The 23,426-nt window shown below is 53.7% G+C and overlaps 1 protein-coding gene across 1 annotated transcript in view; it reads left to right on the top strand.

The window, feature by feature from the left end:
• Positions 1–23,426, top strand: part of MTOR (mechanistic target of rapamycin kinase) — a 110,492-nt gene that overhangs the window by 55,305 nt on the left and 31,761 nt on the right. The window contains exons 29-31 of the mRNA XM_045858452.1: positions 13,494–13,569; positions 16,600–16,739; positions 23,074–23,174. Coding sequence (XP_045714408.1) covers positions 13,494–13,569; positions 16,600–16,739; positions 23,074–23,174 — 317 coding nt within the window. The remainder of the gene's footprint in view (positions 1–13,493; positions 13,570–16,599; positions 16,740–23,073; positions 23,175–23,426) is intronic.

Genomic DNA, 23,426 nt, shown 5'->3' with positions numbered 1-23,426 from the left:
TGAAAATAAAGCTTAGGTTCTTAACAAGAAAAGCCAGTGAGCTTTTACCGAGCCTGGAAGTTCTTGAAGACCGCCCACTGTCTGACTGCAGGGCACCGAGGGGCACTCGGGCCGCTTGCGGCCGCAGAGCTGGCAAAGGCCTACGGGCCATCTCCCCTTCGCTAACGTCCTCCTGCCTCTGCCCCTGCCTCCTCTTCACCTGCTCCTTTCAAAACTGGGGGGGCAGAGACGCAGCTGCTCTCGAAACCAGGCCCCCGGTTCATGGAATGGATGTAGTTTAGAAGAACCTGCCTTGTTGTAGGTTAATTGTGTACTTCATGGGAATACTTTACTTCTGTAAAGTCTTTTAACAAGTCACAGCTTGTCTTACTGTACGTAGTCGTTTACACCTGACCCTTCTGTCATGCAGTCCTGTCTCTGTCTCAGCTGAGAGCCCAAGTCCATCATGGACGCTATTTCCATCGCTTCCCCAAGCCTCCCAGTTCGCCACTCCTACCAGAGAGCGCACGCACCCTGGGCGTACTAGAAGTCACTGCTCTGAGGCCTCCTCCTAGCCGCTTCTTTAGTTATACGCCTAGCAGGAGAGTCGGCCTGACATCTCGGGACTGGTGGCGAATGCCCGTTCTGGCAGCAGAGCCCAGCCCCGAGTGCCCCGCAGTCTAGTCTGAGAGGCAGATAGACTCAAGGACAGTGGGACATGCTAGGATAGGGGACACCGAGGAGGAGGAGTGCCTGGCCCAGGCGAGGCTCTGGAAGGCCTCCCAAAGGAAGCGCTCCCCGGGTTTAAAGGAAAAGGGGGCAGTAGCTGGGAGTGGGCAGGGCACTCTGGGCAGAGAGAGGTGCAGCCACGGGGAAGACCTCCGTTCACCGGGAGAGTGCTGGGGGCAGTGGAGCCTGGCAGAAGTAGCCAGAAGGCATCTGGGAAGGGAGCCAGGCCTGAGGGGCCGTGGAAGTCCACGTGAGGAGAGTTATTCTGGAGACAAAGGGCTGTGGAAGAGATCCAAGATGCTTTTACCTCTTGTTGCTTTGTTTTCCTGAGTTGTACCAGGAAAGTGGCTTTTGTAGCTGCCAAACAAGATTTTTAACTGGAAATGGGTGACTTAGAACATTAGAATTTCTTAAAATTGTACTGCATTCCTATTAAATACCCTGCAGGAGTCATCTGGTTTAAGGATTAAGGAAGTGGTGTGTAACAAGCTTTAAATGCTTGGGCCTAGAAGCAAACAAATCTGCGCTCCAGTCTCAGATATAATTTGACAGTTCTATCTAATCCCAGATACAATTTGATAGTTATATGACCCTGGGCAAATTAAATTAGCGTCTACCAGTCAGTGAAATGAAGAGAAAAACCACAACTACTTCACTTCAGAGAATTTTTATGAGGATTACCATATTTTGCCGCATACAGCGCGTACTTTTTTGCCCAAATTTTTGAGGGAAAAACAAGGGTGCGCCTTACACACGGGCAGTGCTAAGCTGCGGGTGCGCATTACACCTGGCGAGTTGTGGTGGCTTCAGCAGAGAATTAAAGCTAATGGACAGAGCATAGATGTTTTCCTGGTATAAAGAAAAGTGGGACCCCAATGTGTTTTAAGTGATTTGCTTTGGGAAATGGGATTAGAAGCAAACACTCTTAACTTGATTTTTTTTTTAAGGGAAATTCTTTAAAAGCTGATGCAAAACATTTTAACAGATGACACGTTGCTCACATCCAAACAACTGCCTGCCGTGGTCCCTTGACAACATGGAGGCGGCCGCGGCTGACGCCCTGTTCGGTCTGTCAAGGAGAATAGCTACGCTTTCAAGACAGATCTGAACAGAAAGTGAATGTTTTGCACCTTTGATACTCTTAGGTACAAATAGCTTTTTGGCAAATGGTGTCTTTTTTTATGCGGTTTTTGTTTTGTATTGTGAACAGGCACTAAAGTTGATGTTTTTTTGTTTTAAGAATATTACCAACTGGAAAGAGAAATGAACTATTTTAATGTGTGATAAGATAAAAGTAAAGAATAGCCAAGGCATTTTTGAATAAGAAAGGTAAATGTAGAGTAGTTGCCCTGCCCGTGATCAGACCTATCCCGGAGCCGCAGGGAGTCATCCAGGCAGCGCGGTGCAGGCACAGGGACGGACCAGCCGGGGGACGGAGCGGAAGCGGACATCCAGAAACAGACCCGCGCGTGCATGGACACTTGACTCACGACAAGGCGGCACCACAGCACGGGGAGGAAGGGCTGGGCTTTTCAGTGAGCTCAGCCGGGTCAGCCGGACAGCCTGCTGGGGCCAGGGGAGTGCGGAAGGCTCTGGACCCGCACCTCACACCACACACACAACTTCAAGTCCAGAGGAGGTTTAACTTCTCAATGTGAAAGGTAAATCTAAAGCTTCTAGAAGATAACGAAGGAGAGTATCTTCAGCATCTTGGGATAAGGAAAGTTTTCTTCAACAAGATATGAGAAACACTAACCGTAAATGAACACACGCAATACAAGTAGCCATGTCTGTGCACGGAAGACGCCGTGAAGAGAGTGGGCAGGCGGGAAGAGACCTGCTCTGCGCACCTCTGTGCATCTTGCGTTCGGAGCACACGTCGAACTCATCGACTTCTTCAAGGGTGGCCGATCGAAGGAAGGGCGGAGGTGTGCACAGGCGCCTGCCCCGCAGACCAGGAGGCCCGAAAGGCCAATAAACACAGGGAAAGCTGGGCAGGCCCTGCAGTCACTACGGAAGTTCAGATTCAAACTGGGAAGTGCCACCGCGTACCAGTCAGCATGGCTGAAGTGAAAGCCACTGAAAATACCAAGTGCTGAGGTTTTCGCACACCTCGGGTGGAGATGGAGATCGGTGACACCACTTTGGAGAGCAGCTTGTCGGCATCTCCTGACGCTGGACAGACCCCGCAGCCCGGCGGCTCTTCTGGGGACGTCCCCAACAGAAGCACGAGTGCTCGTGCGCCAAAGACACGGGCAGGAGCGTGCGGACTGACACTGCACACACCAGCCAGACACTGAAAACGCCAAGGGGGCGTTTTCACACCCCCCCCCCCGCCGTGGCACGCAGCAACGTGGCCGTGTCTCACAGCCGCGATGTTAGGTGTTCACGGACGTTCGAGGCCTGGGAGCCCTCACCCCTCGTGTTGAAAGTCAGACAGCGCTTACCTCGGGGACGAGGCGGGAGCCGTGGTGACCGGGAGGAGGCCCGGGGCTTCTGGGATGCTGCCGGCGCACAGCGTTTGTCTCGTGGTCTGGGCGGGACTTTCAAGGCTGTCTTCCCTTTGTGAGGACTCATCACGCTGTGCACTGCATGTGCTTTCATGGGCGTGAGTGTGTCGCACTTCAGCTGGGAAGTTTCTCTTAGAATAGATAGTGCACAGAAAACACTTAGAGTGGTGTCTGCCACACAGTCGATGTCCAGCAAGTAGTAGGTTTACCGTTTAGGTCTGCAGTGGTCATCTCAGCAGAAAAGCCTTCCCTGCCCGCCCCGATCCAGAACAAGTTTTTCCCACATTGCTCTCTCCCCGAGCACTCTGTTTTCTTCATGCCGCCTGCCCCCACGGCACCCCTCCCCCCCCAGGCAGCGTGGTTGGTTTCGGTGCCTCTGCCTCCTTGCCTGTGAGCTCGGTGAGAGCAAAGGCCTGGTCCGTCTCGTCCACCACGGCGGCCCTAGCACCTAGCACTTAGCTCAAAGCCCAGGGCAAAGGAGACACTTCATTGGAAGTTATCGAATGAAAGACTGAATTCCCAACAGCAGGTTCTGTTCCCCTAAATAAACATCTGTTAGGGAGAATCAGCGTCTTTCTCCAAGGTCATTGCCAGTACTTTACCACGGTGAGGTCTTCCTTGTAGGGCACTGCATTCCCTCCTGCTTCGAGCCCATTTTTCTTCCACGGGCCATAGCTACAGAATCAGAGAAAGTAGGGGCTGGAGAGTTGAGATCATGTGGTTCAACCTTCCTTGTTTAACCAGTAACTCGAGGTAGCACCCTTGCCGTGTAATCCCTCTGTATCCCCGGAAGCCATTGGTTTGTGCCCCACCCCTCGTGCTTTGCCTGTGAAGAAGGGCGGTGAGAGGGCCACAGAGCAGGGGTTGGTTCTGGAGGCCTGTGACGTAACCGGTTCTTCAGCCCGAGTGGCCCTAGCAGTTAGCTGCCATCGCAGCCCAAGGGGCCGCACGCAGCTGCCCATGTGCAAGACGGAACAAAGAAAGTAACGTGTCCCCATAAAGACAGCCATGTCGCTGGGTAGCTAAGTCCCCATAACGTGTCCAGGAACCTAACAGATGTGGGCATCAAATGTCCATTACATTGTAATTGTAAAAAGTCACTGTCAGCCAGAGATGGGACCCTGTCAGGGGTGGGGGTGCAGAACCAGGGGACAAGTCCGTGCCCAGCCAACCTGGGCCCGCAGAGCTTCCCTTCGGGCCGCACCTCTGCCGCCCTGGCTCGGGCAGCACCACCGGGAAGGTGGGCCTGTGGTTCTTGAAGAACGCTGGGGACTTGGAGCTGGGTGTGCCTGCGCATCCAGTTCACGGCAAGGGCGACTGGGCCTTACCGCCCGCAGGACAGGGGCTAGATGGCTGGACAGAACCCGCTCTGTCTGGGTCCCGGACACGTGTTCCCAAGGTGTCTGTTGTGTTGCTTGGAAGTATGAGTCCTGCTTTTACAGTTGTTTCCTGGCTTCCAGAAAAGGTACACAGTCTTGTTTTTTCCTCTTCGTGTCTGCTGGAAGAAGAAACAGTCCGTCCAGAAGGCTAAGGATTTGCTCAGTTGTCCTCACGTCTCAGTAAAAACACATTCCAGACCTCTGGGCTCATGCTGCCAGTGTGCCTCTAGGAATCTGTACCCCCGTAGCAAAGCTCCAGGCAGCAGAGTGGGCATGTGGAGGAAGCCCCGACGGAGCCGGTGCACACGCTCAGATTGTATCTGTCTAGCCCCTCTTTTTCTGTAATGCCCTTTCACAGCCAGCCACACCCAACCCAAGGGGTCGGGTCTCCCGCCCATCACCGGGGAGCGTTCTGAAGGCACCCTGCAGAACCACTGAACAATAGCTGCCTTGATAGAGCGTCTTGCAAACCCCAAGGAGAGCTGCTGTTCCGTGCGGGAAGCTGGTCTTCCGTGAGGAGCTGTACAAGGGGAGCGGTCCCAGGTTTCTCGTAAAGTTGACCACAAGGACGGGCCGTCTTTTGTTGCAGCCCCAGATCATTCCGAAGGGTGAGGCTTGCTGTAGTTCAGCAATGAACCTCTGCTCTGCCACTGCCTCTAGCCCGTCCTCAGGAGTGCCTTGAGGCTTAATGGGACCGCTCCTGGTGAGTTAGAGAAGCTGCGGCTGCTTTTTGTGTGCCGCTACGGGGGTGGGGAGGGCTCACTGCTGGCAATTAAATTGTGTCGCAGTGCTCTGAAACCTAGAGTTGTGCACTGTGTCTCCATGTCAGAGACGTTAAAGTGTGGGAAAAGTGCGTCTTGGAACTGCTGAAATACAGTGGGTGCTCGGTTCTGCCCCACGGCCCCCTCTGACGCTCTGTCCCGGTGACAATGGGATGTGTCAGTGCCACCATACGGGTCTCCCCAGACTCCTGTGGATGTCTCACTGTCTCAGAATGTTGGTGACCCAGCCCTAGTGTGTCCTGGTCCTCCTCTGTCAGCTTTTCCTTACCAAGGGGGTGGGCACACTTTTTCTTTTCCCTCTCCCCAAAATGGGCATCTGTGCTTCTGCAGTGCAGCCTCACTCCCTAACGGAGTAAAAAGGCCAGCTCACATCTGCTCGTAGAGTTAAGTGGGGATGTTCGGAGCGGCCAGCTCGCTGCATGCCAGCTCACCGACTCCATCCCCATAGCAGACCGAGTCAGAGCTCTTGGACACCGAGAAGCCGAGGAGTCGGGATTTTACCCCAAGTATCGGCTCTGCTGCGAGTCCCGGCCACTGGGAATCAGCTCCGGACCCCGCCTGCCAGCCCTCTCTGCTTTTCGTTCCTTTCCGCCCTCCTTTTCCTGGCAGCCTCTCTCTCCTTGTCGCTCACGGGGCTCTTCGTTTTGCTCTGGGTGTGAAGAAGCGCAGGGAGGAGAGACCTCCGGGCATCACCAGGAAAGGAGCAGCGCTCATTGTTGTAGAATAAAAAGATAATGGCCAATTTGTCAAGCAGTGTTGACAAGAAAGATAAAGTTGGAAGTAATTAACTGGCTGACATGCTGGGAGTGATGTGCCTGCCAATAGCTCCCTAAATCAGCCGGAGCCTTGGAGACGTGACAGCCATTCGTCATTTTTACAGCACACCTCTGACAGGCCCCCGGCTGGAAACCCGGCCAGCGCGACCGTGTGCTTCGACACTCTCGGCGCAAGGGGCCCGCGTTGTGCTGGGGCGTCCAGCCGGGTGGTGCCTGGGGGCGAAGTGCAAAATGGGAGGGCTCGTCTGGCGTGTCGTGGAGCACTGTGCCCGTCCTCCGGGAACGGGCACTGTGAGGCCCTGAGCCGACCTCGCAGACTTCTCCAGGACACATGCTGACAGGCACAGAGCGAGCACAGACGTGCTGACCCGGAGGGAGCGCTGCTGGCAGCCTGGTCATCTAACAAGTGCTGCTCCCAGCCGGCCAAGAGGGGGCGCCCGCGAGACCAGTCACAGGTTGCGGATGCGGGATCCCAGCAGGACGCAGTTGGTTTGCAGCCCTTCCGAGTCCTTGTGCAGGCCCTGGGTGACGTGTAAAGTGCCCGTGTCCTGGGAAACCACAGAGCACACAATTACAGGAATGCTTTGGTTACCACGGTGTACAAAATAAGGATTTAAAAAGACTGTGCGTTAGTAAAAATAGTATTTTGGAAAGGTGATTGTATTGTGGTGGACTTCCCTCCCTCAAATTCTTCTTAATTAAAAAAAAAAAAGGTATGCTTGCCTCACTGGTCTTGAAAAAACAGGATTTCTTGTCTCCCTTTTCCCTAATCTGGGCAGCTGTTGGCATTCTATCTTTCCTAGTGTTAAGGCCCCCACTTTCTCACATACTGATTCAGCATGTCCTCTAGGTATCGGGACAGGCCTCCCATTTAAACTGTGACTGGGCGCAGGAGGGGGTGAGGACAGCCGCCAGAGCTCTTTTCCTGTAGGCCACCGCGCAGAGATGGCGGGAGCCTGTTTGGGTTGTCCGAGGCCAGCCGCCTCTCTTGCACCAAGTCTTTTCTGTCTTGGTGCCTGAGGTCCCTGAGGGCTCCAGGGACACTGGACGTCTTAGCTTTGAAACCTTGTAGCAAGGCCAGCCTTGTCTTTCTCAGTGTGTAGAAAAGGATTAAAGTTCCTTTTCCGAAGTTCCGGAAGTGAGAAAGGAAAGCTGGACCGTGGCGGACGTGGTGGTGCCGTTTCGTCCCCTGCCTCCGGGGATCAGTGGGTAGCTGCGGCCTGCCAGCCTCTCTCCCCTTCCCCTATGCCTGCACTTCAGTCGCCCCCGCGGCCTTTCTCCGTGTCCTGTTTCAGATGTCTGCACGTTGCCTCTGTCTTCACTGCTGTCCTTTTGCTCTTAAGTGACCCTGTCCAAAAGGAGACGATCCCAGGCTGGAGTTCTGCAGTCCGTTCTGCTGGCACTTGAGTCCCAGGGGAACTGCCTGACAAAGACACCAGGGCCCAGCCAACCCCAAAACCGCCCGGCCCTGTACGGGAGCTCAGCTGCTCTGTCTCTGGCTGGATGTTGGGCGCAGAGCTACATTCTGGTGCCGGCAGAACTGACGGGATGATCCAAAGCAGTCATCGCCCTATATGGGCATGAGGACCCGAGGCAGTGTCCAGCTTGGCCTCATCCTGGCTGGATGGGAGCACCTCATTCAGGCCACCAAGGTCCCATGTGTCACCAGCCTGGCACCAAGGGAATTCAGAGAATTCTTACTTGACAGAGGACCACATAAAATGCAGGCTTTGGTCTGCCCTAGAAATAGGAGAAGGCCCATGGCCACTGGGAAGCAAGTGCCTGGCATCCTCGTAAATGCCCGAGGGAGCACTGGGAGGGCCTGAGTAGTTCCCCAGACGGACTGCGGATGCTCCCGTCTGACCGGCTTTCCGCTCGGTGTTCGATGACCCTGCCATCGGTCTGCTCTGAATAGCTGAAGGTCGCCAAGGCGCCATGGCTGGGAGAGGAGGTCAATAAATAACCAAATGAACCACTCGAGAAGGGGTTCCCCGGCCGAGCTACTTTGGCTTGGACACCAGTCCAGAAACTTGGGGGCAGGGACTCAGGAGACCCTTCAGGTGGCAGGAGTGGCAGCATGGAGACCTGGGGCAGTTAAAGACGGACCCTGCCTGCTGGCCCCGCCCTCGGTGCGGCTGGTCGCCACCCACCCGTGGGAAGCCCCAAGGAAGAACTCAAAAGGGAAGGTCACAGAGAAGTGAATGGCCCCGGTCCCAGCCCCAGCTTCTCAGCTTCACTCTCGATGGGGAACCTGCCTGTCAGCCTGTCAAGAAGAAGTTCAAGTTGGAGTCCCTCAGCTTACACACTGTCCCCGCTTCTGGAAACGGGTTTCTGGGAAGTAGGGAGAAGAGGTGCTTGGTGGGATCTGTTTAGTACGGAAGGCGCTGAGACAGTTTCCTATCTGTGTTTGTTAATTCAGCTCAACTCTGAGAAGCCTTTTCTCAGTTGTCAAGAATTTTCTTTTCCGAGGTCTTAAATTCAGCTTCCTTTAATAGAATTTAACCCTCGAGGTGGAGAGTAAGTGAGACTGCAAATGTCTGTATAATTGCCTCTTTCCCGTCTCGCTGCCTGAATTCACTGCCCTCTCCTGCCCCTCCTCATTGTCCTCCTAACACCAGGTTCATGTGCGGGCCCTGGGTTTGAGCATGCGGACAGGCAGTTTCCATTCGCCTTGCAGATTCACAGACTACGTAAGATCTCACTGGATGTTCTCCCTGGAATCTGGGGTAGAATGTATATCCCTTCGGCCCTGTTAGGACAGCGGTGGGAATCGGTATCCAGCTGTCTAGGAAGTGCTTGCGACGCAGCCCCCTTTTCCTTGTGGCCTCAGTGGACGGCGAAAGGAGCTGGGAAATCTGGTCAACCTGCCGGTTCAGCCCCTATTGCTGTGGGCACGTTGCTGCCCAGGCCTCCGTCCCGCTGAGCTCGTCTGTTGTCAGGTCCGTTTGCCTGGACTGTGGTCAGCGGGGCCTGGTTTGTGTCACCTGTGCTGTCGGGCCGGGGCGTGAACAGTTTGCCCTTTACCGGCCTCCAGCACTAACAGGGAAGGACTGAGGGGCACACAAGGGAGCATTTATGGAACGGGCTGTAGAAAACTCCCAGCTGCCCCATAAAATGAGACTTCCTCATTAAGGGGGCTTTTGAGCAAAGGTGATTTTTTCCCCATGAGTCAAACATCATCCGTCTCTCCCTCCAGTCTCATAAAACCACATCTGAGTTTAAAAGGGGAATATTTCAAAGGACAGGCTCATGTCACCCAAGCAGGCAGGAGACTGAGGACTTGGTAGCTAGAACTACCGAGTTTCCATGGGCGCTGAGTTATCCCACACTCGCCAGACTGGGCTGTCCGTAAACCTGGTGGCCTTGAACCAGCTGCCCTGGGAAAGCCTGCTGCGGCGGCCTGGCCGCGTGTTGTCTTAGGAGGCTTTAAGGTATGCTAGCAGCTTCCTAAAGGAAATTTAAAAAATAGGGGTTGGGCGCTTAGGGGTCAGAGTGGAGGGTTAGCCACAGTATCAGTGAGGAAGGCACAGTAGGTAGGGTTCCTTTCTCCCGAATGGCCGACTAGAGAGAGAATCAGTGAATCCAAACATCCCACCCAGTGCTTTCTTCTTCCCTTTGTCTTACAGTTGTTTACTCCGTGCCTGCTGACGCCGAGGGTAGGAAACTGAGACACGTCCCTCCCGTTGTGAGCTCACACTGTACTCTTAGCTGTTATTTAAGGGCCTTCCAAATGGTATAATTTTTAACAGAAAGGATAATATCCAATAGCCTGCAACCTATTGGGCCAGTTTCTTCATATGAAAATGGACTATAAACCATAGTGTGTGCTTCCTAGGGTGGAGATGCACATATAAGCATTTGGTACCGTGAGCTCTCAATAAACTTAGGTATCTTTGTTGTTACAATAGACCGTGTCCCACGGCAGAGTGCCGGAAGTCACGGAGGAAGGGAAACAAGTTAAGGTCCTACACAGGGTGGCAGGCTCTCTGAGCACCAAGAGTTCTGTTCACTTCCCTTGCCAGTGCCTCCACCCCCATGTTGGCCTCCCTCGGCAGCCTGTCGGCATGACTGGGGACTCGGAAGGAAGGAATGGAGAGATGCGGCTTAGGGAGAAACTCCTGCAGGGAAGTAAAATACAGGTAGGGAGGAGGAAAAGTCAAATGGGTACCAGCAGCTGGTTAACTTAAAATCTCTACTCTGAGCAAGCGGAAGAGTGTGTACTGTACAATCTCCTTTCTTTTTTTCACTCGGGTCTCCATATGAGGGTCCAAGAACAGGATTTGAAAAGGACTCTCAGACCGATCCCCCTCATTTTCCCTGGGCGTGTTTCCGTCCATTTAGTCAGCGGGGTAATTTGTCAGGGGTCGTCCTGACTGTTGGCCACGAGCGTATCGTCGATCGCAAGGCATACCCCCCATTTTCACGGCAGCTGTGAAAGGCCGCATCGGTAGTCCCTCCCGTGAGCCCAGCCCCTCTCCCCCCCCCCGCCCCCACCCCTAGGGCTCTCTCTGCCTCCTCACCTGCCTCCGCACACACTCAGGTGGGAAGTGTTAGGCAGGTGACTTGTCTGGGCTTTCCCTTAAAGAAGTTGGGGCCATGTGATGAGCTCCCCTTTTTCATTTGTAAAGCTGTGTTGGAGGCCTGTCAAAGCCACAGCAGCGGGACGGTAAGACTTGTTCCCCCCGGCGGTGTCCAGTCTCTGCTCCCCGGTCCGGTCGGTGTTTGGACGGCTCTTTCCGACTGGGAGAGTGGAGCGGGAAGGGGCTTTGGTTTCGTGTTGCTCAGTCCCTAGTGGGGCAAGCTTGGGTGATGTTTATCATTTGCTCTTGAAAACAGAACATGTCCTAGAACATAAGGTTGGAACACAGTTGTTAGGGCACCTAGATTTTGATGTCTGACTCATAGAGTTAACTTCTTTTGGTCCAGGCAAGGAGCCCCTTATCTTCCTCATCAAAACACCAGCGCCATTCCAATAGTCCATGTTAGGATTATAAATTATATATGTTTATATATGGTATGTTACATATTTGGTAATAGTATAATAGATAAAGTGGCTTTTTTCCCATCATCTTTGCTTCCAAAGTCTTTCTTTGGGTTCAAGAAACGCAGTCATCACACATCCACACCCAGTAATAGTACTTACCAGTACAGTTCACGCACCCCCACGGGAGTGAGCAGCGAGGTGAAGCCCCCGACTCCGGGGCCGGGGGGGGGGGGAGGGGGAGACGGCCTCACGGTGAACATGCAGTGGGGCTCGTCCCTGTGGACTTGGCTTTTCGTTCTCAGCTCGGAAAACCGCCAGCGGGCTTCCGAAAGGAAACCGAGACGTTAAAACATGTCTGAATCCCGTAGCAGGAAACTTACGGAGAATGTTCTGCCTCACGGCTGTGCTCGGGACCTGCGCAGAAGCACCAGCGGGCCTGCCAGTGGGTGCCACATGAGGCTGCCTGTCCACTCCTAGAAAGAGAAGAGGGGACAGCTATACTGTCACTTCCACCTCCAGTTACAGAGCCTGGTGCCCAGAGCTTGGACCCCCGATCTGAGTAGCCCTGCTCAGGATGAGTTTGGAACTCGGCGATGCGCTGGTGCTGGCTCAGGCGTCAACCTTACATGTGTGCTTTTTCTGTACACAAACATATAACTGTTCAGCAACTTCCATTCTTGGACAAAAACAGATGAAGGAAGAAGCATTTGTAAAGACCTGCTTAGCAAGTTCATGTCCATTATTTCATTTAAATCCCTGAACCCTGTGAAGGAGTTAGTATTAGCCCCATTTTATAGATGTGCAATTTGAAACTCAAAACTGGTTATGGTCGTGCAGCTTATAAGTCACAGAATTGGACCTCCAGGAGTGTAAATGCACGTCTTCTGACTCCAGATCCAAAGCTCCTTCACTGCCCCACCCCCATCCCCCTCCTCGTCTTAATAGAGAAGCAGCACCATATTGCTTTGGTCATATGGGGACTGTCCCCGGTCACTGTGGGCCTTGGGGAAAATCACTGCCTTAGTCTCCTCTGGAGTGAAACAGGACTGAAAGTACGTTTCTCTTCCAGGGTGTGTGAGGTCAAGGGAGTGGCGGATCGGAAAGATTATTTGAAATGTGCTTTATAAATATGAGGCATTAGATTATTGCTTTCACAAATGTCAACTGCTCTAGTTCATCAGATTTCTGGGCAGTTCCCTCTTGGTTTTACTGGAAGAAATGTGATGGCACTCAAATTTTTAAAAATAATATTTATAACAGCAGTCTCTTGCCATGTTACCACATTGAACCGAAAACCTGGAATTTCCTAAAGCCACTTAAAAATTCATTCTAGTCAATACTTGGTACTCAGGGCAATAAACTGCATTCTTCTTGTTAAACCAGTCTAGACTTCCAACTTGATCCGTCACATTTTGCACCCTGCCTTTGGGTAGACATAATCGTGTTGTCTTTTGACCTCCTCAGGCCTGTGCCCTCCCTCCTAACAACCTTCCGCAAGCGGAGTTCGGTTTAGTGTTGGGTTAGTTGCTGTTCACCCTCTTACACAGGCTCCTACTGGAACAAGCTGGCACCGCCCTGCTGTCAGGACCATTTCAGCCTCTCCGATGCACGGACTCCAGGCCTCCCTGCGTTCCTGCTTAGGTGCCCCAGTGTAGTTATGACCCTCTAGTCCCAACTGTCCACGTGCCGCCCGCCAATGACATCAGCAGAGTAGAATGTCGTTGGCGAAAGGCATCTCCTCCGGACACCGGGCAGGAAACGCTGGGTGTGGTCTCCCCGCGCCTGCTGCAGAGGTCGGCAGTGGGACTGAGGAGGCATCCGAACCCCAAGGAGATGAGCTCTGTCAGGGGAGCAGGCAAGGCGGCTGCATGGCCACAGTCCCTGGGGTTCACTGTCATTGACGTGAATGACCCAGCCTCACTGCCATTTCTGTGTTGCCCACAGAGCTCACTGATTTTTATTTACCTTGATGATTCTTGGCATTGAAGGCAACTGGGGAAAGGAAGTGAGAGGTAAAAGTTCAAAGGTGCTTCATTTGGTTCTGCTGTACAGCAGGGACAGTTTTGGGTCAAAAGACAGACACGTGCTTCCTGACCTGTAACACCCGAGAGGAAACCAGCCCCAGAACAGGCGAGGCTTCCTGCCCACCAGGTGTGCCCCTCAAAGCGAGGAGCCTGGGGTCCAGATGAAACCCCTCAGGCTGAGCTTTCTGCATGGCACTAGCTCACTGATTCTCTCTCTGCATCTGCAAGACATTGCCCCACCGTGCTGGCGAGCCATCTGCCCACAACGGACCCCACGCCTCCCAGGCTCCCAGTGTCGAGTGTGACCACCTCTTCCTTTTGTCTTCCCAGCATCAACAATAAGCTGCAGCAGCCGGAGGCAGCGGCCGGGGTGCTGGAATACGCTATGAAACACTTCGGAGAGCTGGTGAGTGCTTCGTTCCCCTTAGAAAAGCAAGAGGCAGCAACCTAGCTAAGGAGGCACTTGGCCACAAGCTAAAAAGTTACTTCCTTTTCTTTTCTTTTTTTTTTTTTTTCCCCTGACTGGTAACAGTCTGATGCAACTTACCTTCATCCTAAGGATGAAGGAGACAATTAAATTTAATTTTTTTAAATTAAAAAAATAATAAAATAATCTAATTTGCTTGGAAACACAACAAAGTGAACACAGCCCCTAAAGACAGAGTCTGTAAACAGTAACAGTTGGTGGTCATCAGACTCGTGGCGTGTGCCCAGCCCGTTGCTGAGAGCTTTATGTCCTTCATCCGATTCCGTCCTCGCAACAGGCTGGTGAGTGGGTCCTGCCGTTACCCCACTTTATGGGTGAGGAGGCTGTGGCCCCAACAGGGTAACAGCCTCGCCTGAGCTGAGAGAGGGCATGAGTGGCAGAACCAGGACTTGAACATGGGCAGTCTGGCATCAGAGCCCAGGTGTTGAGCCCCAGCCTGAGTTATCTTTGTGTCATCTGTGGTAGCTGGCACGGTCACTGACGCACAGTTAACACTCAGTACATAATTCAGATGAAACCATGGCCAATTCTCCAGAAAAAATACACTCTTCATTTATACCTACTGTTGAGTGATGGTTCCATTTCATTATTACTGACGTAGCTTCTCTCCTGCCGTCTTTGCCCTACCAATATTAAAATGTCCCCATTATTCTCTGCGGTACTGGGAGGGTGCTTTGGGAACTTCCTAATCGTATATAAGGCATCAGCTTAATCAACTTAGCATTGACTTCCTGGAAGGTCAGGAAGTTCCGGGCCCATATGTTCGATAAGGAACCTTTCATTAGTTGTGTCGGTCACTTGCTCTGGTTTACCTTAATCAAGAGTCCAGCATGGTGGCGTGAAGAAAAATTGTGACTGCTTCCCAGGCTTTTGCCTCACACAAGGACTGGAACCGTTACGAGAATCGTTTGCCTCTCGAGCACAGACCTGGAACTGGACTAGGAAAGCATCTCTCCAGAAGATGAGACAGAAGGGACAACGTCTCTTCCGTCTGTGCCACAGTCCTTGTCTGCACAGGGAAGCAAGTCAGGGGAGAGGGGCCGCCCAGGCAGAGCTGGCCTGCCCTTGGGTAGCCTCAGGCTCTCCGCCGCAGTGAGAGCCGACCGAGACCAGGTTTCCATGACCGTCCCCAGATGGGGATGGTTCGGGTGATCTCCCAACAGACCGCTTTTACCCGGGGGCTCGGAGTGCCAGCCCCCGGCTCCAGGTTCTGAAGGGGCCGTTAGCTTCAGGGCGATTGCTAAACCTGTGGTGGGTGTTCTGTTATATTTAGGTAGCTGAATCATATTAGACTTGACAATGGCTTGCTTTTCCTTGGCAGAGCCTGCGCTTTCTCAGCACAATTTATGTAACAGCAATCTCATTAGAATTTTGTGTGATTCATTGCTTAAGCCTTATAGTTCCTGCGGTCTATTGCAATTCAAAGTATCCTGCCCCCTGCCTGACCCGCTGCCTGTGCCGCTCCCTCCGCTTCCTGCTTGTCCGTGCTGTGCGCCACCCATTAGTCATTAGCCCCCTCTGTTCCTCCCCCCCAGGACAGAAGTTCGAAATGGGAGTTTTCCAGTGTTACCTTTTAATTTAAGAGTGGTTAATTTTACACTCTATTTGCAGTCACTCTCGCTCTCTAAGTTTCCTCTTTCCTGTCGAGGCATTATTCTCGACAGGCTTGGAAGATGAAGCTTAGGGAGTTGTGCCTTCCACGGAGCCAGAAATGCTCATTTCGGGAAACCCCACCACCCACCGGCACGGGAGAAAAGGCTGCGGCGGCAGCGGGATCAGTGCAGGGGCCGCAGGGGGGACTGGCTCCGCTGGAAACCAACAAGGGGAGGTAGTGCAGGCGAGTGCCCTGAAATAGAAATGACCTCCTGACAGAGGTTCAAGAAGAAAGATCCCTTCCAGTGAGCTTAACAGAGTTGCTGTTAGTGCATATGGCCCTCAAATGTCAGTTTCATTGAGAAAGGAGAGGAGGGTAATGGGGGAAAGTAATGCGGGCCCTGCATTATAGCATACAAATTTCACTGCAGAATCGCATGGTTGTTAAGGAAACCCCTGGAGAGCCATGCCCCGGTCCGGTAGAGAAATAGTCATTTACTAAGCCGGTGATGAAGCCCAGCAGGCGAAGTGAGGTGGAGGGCAGACAGATACATAAAACAGTCCCCTGGCCATTAAGTGAGCCGCGGTCTGCACCTTCTAGACCGCAGCGCCTCTTCCTCACGTGGCCAACACGGAATTTCAGCGTGGCCCGCCGTCTGCCCGGTGAAGGAATCCGCCCTCTGGCCCTGGCACTGCTGAAGCTGCCCAGCGCTGAGCAGGAGGGAACACTGGATGGGGGACTCTAGGAGAAGGGGGGGGCGGGGTTTCCAAAGAATTTTAAATGGTAGTATTATATTTTAAATTACTATTTCCTGGAGGTTTAAAAATGTATGAGGAGATGAAGAGAATCAGAAGCTTTTTAAGACTGAGTTGTTTTCCTCCAGCAAATACACAGATGCGGCCTGCCCCTCTGGCCCCGTCAGGCAAGCCGCTGCCCTCCCGCCCGCGTGGCCCCCGGCAGCACTCCCACGGGTCAAGGCCTTGGCATCCGCGCAGGAGGTCTCCGCAGGCTCCCTGCCATCCCAGTGGTTTCTCCTGTCCTCACATCCCTGTAGCTCCGGTGACCTCTGTGTCTGGGCAGGGAGTGATGGGGGGAGGAGCACGACCTGACATCTACTCTCGGATTGTCCCGGGATCGTGGCATCAGCGTGCCAAGGGACCGACACCCCCACCGTCACCAAACACACCTGCAGACATGCTGAAGTCCTTTTCGCTCAAAGCCGAGACGCGCTTTGATGGGCGAAGTGCCAGCCGCACAGCGCCGCGCCTTAGGGAAGGGCGTGTGGGTCAAAAACCGTGCCCTCCTCGTTCCCCGAGCCTTCCTCACCATGGTCTCCCTTCTTCTCCACTGGGCAGGAGATCCAGGCCACCTGGTACGAGAAACTGCACGAGTGGGAGGACGCCCTGGTGGCCTACGATAAGAAAATGGACACCAACAAGGACGACCCGGAGCTGATGCTGGGCCGCATGCGCTGCCTCGAGGCCTTGGGAGAATGGTGAGCTGCAGCAGGCTGGTGGCTGAGTGGCTGCTGGAGGCGTCGCATCCTTGACCTTGGGGTTTGGAAGGCTTCCCCTAAACGGAGTTCTCTCCTGAGACTCTCATTTCTGTTTGACTTGGTATTTTCCAGGAGTCATCTATCACTTTGGCGTTTTTCTCTCCCTGTTCTGTCTCAGTGCTAAATAGAAAGGGTCTTTAAAAATAAAAATTAAACTTTTTATCATGCTCTGGACTGGGACAGGTTTGGTTCCGCTCTGGGATCTGCACCTGCTCCTCTTATCCAGCCTCCCGACCTCGACTCACTGGCGAAGACCTCCTAGTCTTTTTGTCGTTGTTAGCACCTGCCAGCGAGCTCAGGAAGGGGCAAGTGGCTGCCGTCTTCAGGTGCGTCTGCGTTCTTGAATGCCTGCTCTGTGCCCAGCCCTGTGCCAGGCTCTAGGTGTAAAAAGGACAGACGGCTGTTCCTCCGTTATGAGGTGGGCGAGACGAGCACCAGGCAGAGGAACTAAAGCCTGAGCGAATGGTGACCCCAGGATGAGCACGTGGCTTCGGAAGCCAGAGGAGGGAGCGGGCTGATCCTGCCGTGCTCCCTGCGGGGGGACCCCGGTGCGGTGCCAGGCAGGCGAAGGAGAGTGGGGAGAGGAGGAGGGTGTTCCAGGTAAAAGCAACAGGGATGCTTGAGAACAGTTGGCTGCGTCTTGGCTTGGGGAGTCCAGGAGGGATGGCAGCATCAAGTGCAGTTTTTTGTTTTTGTTTTTGTTTTTAATCTTTTATTTATTTATTCTTAGGGAAGGGAGGGAGGGGGAGAGAGAGAGAAACATCAATGTGCGGTTGCTGGGGGTTGTAGCCTGCAACCCAGGCATGTACCCTGGCTGGGAATCGAACCTGCGACACTTTGGTTTGCAGCCCGCACTCAATCCACTGAGCTACGCCAGCCAAGGCTAAGTGCAGTTTTTTTAAATAGTTAAAACAAGAGGCCATACTACAATCATTCCATTGTTTAACTACGGTTTTAAGTAGTTAAAATGCCATACACCCTTCCAAGAGTAGAGTATCTGACTTTCTGTTGGACATGGATGCCCCATTCACCCGTTCAGCCAGTGATTATTGAGCACTTACTCACTGCCAGTGTCCGACAGGCCCCTGTCAGGACACACACATTACCAAGACGGACGCAGCCCCTGCCTTCCCCAAGCCCACGGAGCAGACGACTAGGCCATCGGAATACAGAGGAATGTAGTTACACAGGGAAGCCCAGGGAGCTGTGGGAAATAAGGGCCCTGATGCAGGCTCCCAAGGCTCCAGAAGGCTTCCCGTGGGGAGTGGTACCTAGCTTGGGCCTGTACGGTGAGGAGGAGCAAGCCCAGTACGTTCAAGGTTCTGAAAGTTCTGTATGGCTGGAGCGTTGGGGTGATGTAGCAAAAGAAGTAAAAGGTGACGCAGGAGACGCAGGCAGGGACCATAGCATGTGGGGCTAATAGCCCAGATTAGGAGTTTGACCTTGAACCTAATGGCTATGGGGCAGCCATCCAAATATTTCGAGAGCCATGACTGACGGGTTTATTTTATAAAAACCCTTTAGGAGCACACTGGAGAGTGGGTGGAAGGAGTGCCAAGGAGGAGATGGCAAGACCAGTTCCGAGGCCATCCGAGGGGCGAGGGGGTGGTGGCAGAGAGGGAAGGCCGCGGGCAGTGGGGGTGGAGGCGGCCGGGTCCAGAGATGCTCAGGAGGTGCCGCTGGCTGGGGCAGAGGGGTTCTGTGGGCCTGCGCCGCGGCGTGTGGGCCTGCACGTGGACCTTCCGTCTCTGCAGACCCTTCCTTCCTTCCTCTGTTTATTTTTTGGGGAATATCAGAAGCATTCCTTTTAATTTTTTTAATTTACTTTTTTTATTCTCACCCAAAGACATTTTTTATCACTGATTCTGGAAGGGAGAGAGAGGAGAGAAACATCAGTGGGTTGCCTCCTGTATGTGCCCCGACTGAGGACCAAGCCTGCAGCCCTTCTATATACGGGACGACGCTCCAGCCCGCTGGGAGCCTCTCGGCCGGGGCTGGGGGCTTTTTTTTTTCCCCAGCTACACTTTTAATTCATTTTTTAAAAGCATTATTATTTGAAAAGGTAACACACACACAGCACAAAATTCGGGAGTACACAACAGCGACAGCCCTGTGAAAACCAAGTCTTGTCCTTGTCCCTCAGACTTGCCCGCACAGCTCGCGCAGACTCGCAGGGAAGGCGCGGGCACGTGTGAGCACCTTCAGCCGCTGTGCTCGGCACCCTGCGCTCGCCCGGCGCCCACTGAGCAGCGCGAGACCGCTGGTTCAGTCGGTACCAGGGTGCTGCCTCCTCCTTTTGATGACCGCATAATACTCCGTTGCAGCAGTAAACCCCGGTCTCCTTAATACAGGCAAATTTTGATTTGTTTAAAAGTTTTATATCTCTGGAAGTTTAAAAAAATGTTATTAAAAAATCAAAGACTTCTAAAAAGAATGGTCTCTCGCTACACCTAATTATAGATACCCTTTGGTAAACGATTGCTATTTTTATTTCTTAATATAAAGTTGTGTTTCCCAAGTAAAAGATATTGTGACGTAGTGCTTGAAAACTTGACGTCAGCGAATTTAGCCTCAGGCCTTGGGTCGCACGTATGTACAGGTCATCGAAAGTTGTTTGACATTGGTGTGTCTGGCTTAGCCACGATGAGGGAGATTCGTGTGTTACTGCTTATCTTCATAATTAGCGTTCCATACCCACGTACCTCGGGAGATTGAGCAAGCGTGCTCTATCAGATCTGCTCCATCAGTTTGTGCAACTGAAGCTGGGTTTTTTTGTCCAGCAGGCATCTAAGCTGTACTGCCTGATATGGCGGCCACGAGCCAGATGCGGCTCCTTTAAATTAATAAAATTGAACATCCGGTCACACCAGCCACATCCCAGGTGCTCAGTAGCCAGTGCGGCTCACGGCCGCCGCGTTGAACCCGGCAGGCACGGGGCGTGCCCATCACTGTGGACTCTTCTGCTGAAAGGAATGCTAGCAAGAACTAGCCACATTACTTCAAAAACAGTTTTCTTTAACTTTCAAATTGGTTATCATACAACCATATGTTGTTAAGAGGAAGAGTAAAAAAGCAATGTAAACATTCTTAAAATTCAACTCTGTTCAGTTCCTCAAGTGCTCTGGGACAAATGTCGCAGCCGCATCAGAACCCCCGTTGCAACCTCAGCGCGCTTCTCCGCCATCTCTCGGCGCCTCCGCCTCGGAATCTGCGCTCTGGCCGGAATTCTTTTTCTCTGCATTCACCCACTCAGTTTCCTGAATTGCCCACCTTTTCTTCTGCTCATTTGTCTTATTTGCTAAATCTTCCCCGTATTTCTAGGCCTGCCTGAACTGCCTCTCCCTCATTTGAAACCTTTCCCACTCTCTTCCCCCGCCTGCCGTTTCTGAATGAAAGACAGCCACTTCCCTTAGACAGGCTAAGCAGGGACAGCCCCGTGTATTAGAAGAGACTGCGGATGCAGGTTTGTCTGGTCTGCCCGTGTGACCGTTGGGAAGCTGAGTCACAGGAAAGCTGACACAGCCGTCTGTCCGGAGGTCCCCCGAGAGCACAGCGATGCAGGTGCCCTGACGCTGCAGGACTTGGTCCTGTTTAGAACTGGTCTCCTGGGTCCGTCCCTGCTTTACAATCACTTGTAAAGCGTAAGTGGCCGGTGACGCTGACCAGGGGATTTAAGGGTGCAGCAGACCTAAAGAGATTTTTAAAAAGAGATGAAAGAAGCAAAAGTGTTTTCCGGATTATATGTAGGCTTCTTACGTGGTTCATTCAGTCAGTTATATGCAGAGTGCAGTGTCTCAGTCGCTGCTGCTCTCGGAGCATATCCTGGAGATGCCTGAGGCAGGTGTTCGCCAGAGGTGGCATCGGGAATGATCTAGGGCTGCCACTGTCCCCACACTTGTCTGCCTCCAGGGAGCTAACTGCAAGGGCCAGCCCCCCAGCCCCATTATGCACACAGCCACACCTGCAGCTGGAGCGAAGCGAACCTCGGTGAACTCCCGCCCCCCACTGTCCCTCACATGGCCTCTGGGTCCTTGAGAGCAGACTGTTTGGGCGTCAGCCAACCACTTAGGGGTTCCAAATGAAAGAACACTTGCTGAGCTGTTTGCTGCGGCCCCGGGTGGGAAAGTCCAAGTCTGGGGGGGTGGGGCTCTTCCCTGGTCTTCCCTGGTGGGCAGTGAGAGGGGTTTGCCCGCCCCCCCGCCCCCAGTCTCATGTTTTTTATTTGTTTGGTTTTGTTCTGCCCCCACTGCCTTTGAGAGTTAGACTCAGTATGTTCTGCATTCTTCCTTGTAGCAAATGTTTGGTTCCTGCAAAAGAGGAACCCCGCCTCCCCGGCAGAGCTCTGACAGCGGTGACACGCGGCACGGCTGCGGCTTGAAGGCGCTGCCTGTGTTCACTGTCGGGGCCGCCTCTCCGGGACGCCGCCCCGGCACTGCTCCTGCCTCGCCTCTCGGGGTGGCAGTCCCTGCTGTCTCATGCTGAGCTTGCCCCCTGCCTCTGAAAGAAAAGCGAAGCTACACCCTTGGCCCCGTGGCACAGAAAGGGGGGTCCCGGCAAAGGACTAGAGGGATGCCGGACCGCTTGCGGCAGCGAGCTGTACAAATCTGAGTTCTGCTGTCCCCTCCTCTTCCCTCGGGGTGCGCGCCCTTGCTCCGCCGGCCCTTCTCTTTCGGTGCTGGGACTCGTCTCCCGAGCCCACGCAGCCCGGCTGGCTCGCTTTTCCTACCTCTGTGGCTTTCTAAATGAACTTTCACTTGTATTTGGGAAAAAAAATTGAACTCTAGGGTTGGAAGAACCATTCGGAAGCTGTGGAGCTTTCTTTTCTACCTCCAGGCCAGACCCCAGCAAAGACACACTGCCCGGAGGGGCTCCCCCTGTGCCCCGAGCCAGTGGTTCCCACACTGTGGCCCCTGTGCCACCGCAGCGTCCAGAAACTCGTTAGAAATGTGCGTCCTGGGCCCCGTGCAGACCTCCTGAATCAGGGGCTCCGGACAGGGCACCAAGCAGTGCCGTTGAAGAAGCCCCACTGGGTTCCAACGCACACGACGACGGGAGCACCGCTGCTGTAGGAGCAGCCCCGGGGGGGCCGAGTAGCCATGCGGGCTTCTAGGCACATCCTGCTTCTGTCCCTGAGCTGCCTTGGGGAGTGCATGGGCGGGGGCTGCCCAGTTCCTCTTCCTTCCTGGTCTTGGCTGTGTGTCGAGTCCAAAGGCTTGCGCCCCTGCCTCTCTCGATCACATGCCAGAGAGAGGTGAAGCTAGTGACTGCCGTGCCCTGATCCTGGGTAATGGGCCTGAACCGTCGTCCTAGATGTAGTCACCGGTCAGCGTGTTTATCTCTACCCGACCCGTGCCACCCTGTAATGCAGTGCAGCCCATGGCCCATGGGCTTCTGAGCTGGGTGTCTTGGGACTCGCCCTCACTCCCAGTGCCAAGCTAAAACACCCTCAGCATCTCTTTCAGAAGGCAGGGGAGACCGTGGGGTCTCCGAGCCGAGTCTTGGAGCTCACGTGAAAGCGGGGCTGGTATCTGCTCAGGAGCAGAGTTTCGTTTCCTTCCATTCGGAGGCATGCGTGGGGAGGTACCTGTTGCCACCGCCACGAGGACGTCTCCGTTCTTGGAAGAGCTTCCACTCTCCCTGGCTGCTGGCGCCTGCTGAGCACCATTCACAGTCTCAGTATCCCATGGTCTGTTGCCACACCTGTGGTAATTGCGCAAAATTCTGAGAACAAGCAGCGTCTGGATTTCGGGGAGAGGCGGCCATTGAAGAGCTTCTTCCTTCTGTGCAGACTGATGGCGGCTCAGCCTGCAGCCATTTGTGTAGTGCTTCAAGGGCCAGTTCTCCCTGCAGCCTCGCGCCCAAGACGCGTGTCCGGCGTGTCTCTCCTCGGAGTGCTTGCTCTGTGGGCCTGCCAAAGGGACAGGTGGGACTCGCTGGCGTGCGAGGGGGCTACTTAATAGCTACGAAGGGGGCCAGATGGTGAGGACATCTCACATCACACCGAGTGGGACACGGTCCCTGTCTCCGATAAACTCGCTCTCAGACAAACTGTGAGCACCAGGCCGTGGGAACAGCAAACAGCAAACAGCAGTCACTTCTCTGTCGGGGGACCCAGTTGAAAGTGCCTTTTCTGTAAAAGCTCCCGGTTCAAGGCAGGCCCCTGCCATCCAGTTCCTCTGTGGCCTCCTAGCAAACCCTAGAGGGCAGTTCTATAACCTGAACAGGTTATAGAGGTGATTTTAGTGAACTCAACTGTCTAATTCCTTCCGCTCAGGGGGCAGCTCCACCAGCAGTGCTGTGAGAAGTGGACCCTGGTCAATGATGAGACCCAAGCCAAGATGGCCCGGATGGCTGCTGCCGCTGCCTGGGGTTTAGGTAAGGCTGCCTCCTAGGCACCCCGGTCAGCGTGGGCAGGGTGAGGCTGGGTGCTCACATCCGAACGTAAGGTGCTGTGGCCGCAGGCAGGATGTCAGGTCTGCAGACGTGTCTGACAGTCTGTACTCACTCCCGTCTCTTCTGGCTGTCTCTCCCTGAGGATTTTGACTAGCTTGTTAGACGGGAGGAATGCAGTGAGTGAGCGTCACAGTTAAGCTATGTAGTGAGGTGTGTTTGGGGTTCTCGTCTGAA

The sequence above is a fragment of the Phyllostomus hastatus genome, unplaced genomic scaffold (genome assembly GCF_019186645.2).
Source record: "Phyllostomus hastatus isolate PE091 unplaced genomic scaffold, TTU_PhHast_1.1 phas_scaffold_182, whole genome shotgun sequence".
Lineage (NCBI taxonomy): Eukaryota > Metazoa > Chordata > Mammalia > Chiroptera > Phyllostomidae > Phyllostomus > Phyllostomus hastatus.
Note: the sequence above shows the minus strand (reverse complement) of the source record. Positions and strands in the feature narration are given on the sequence as shown.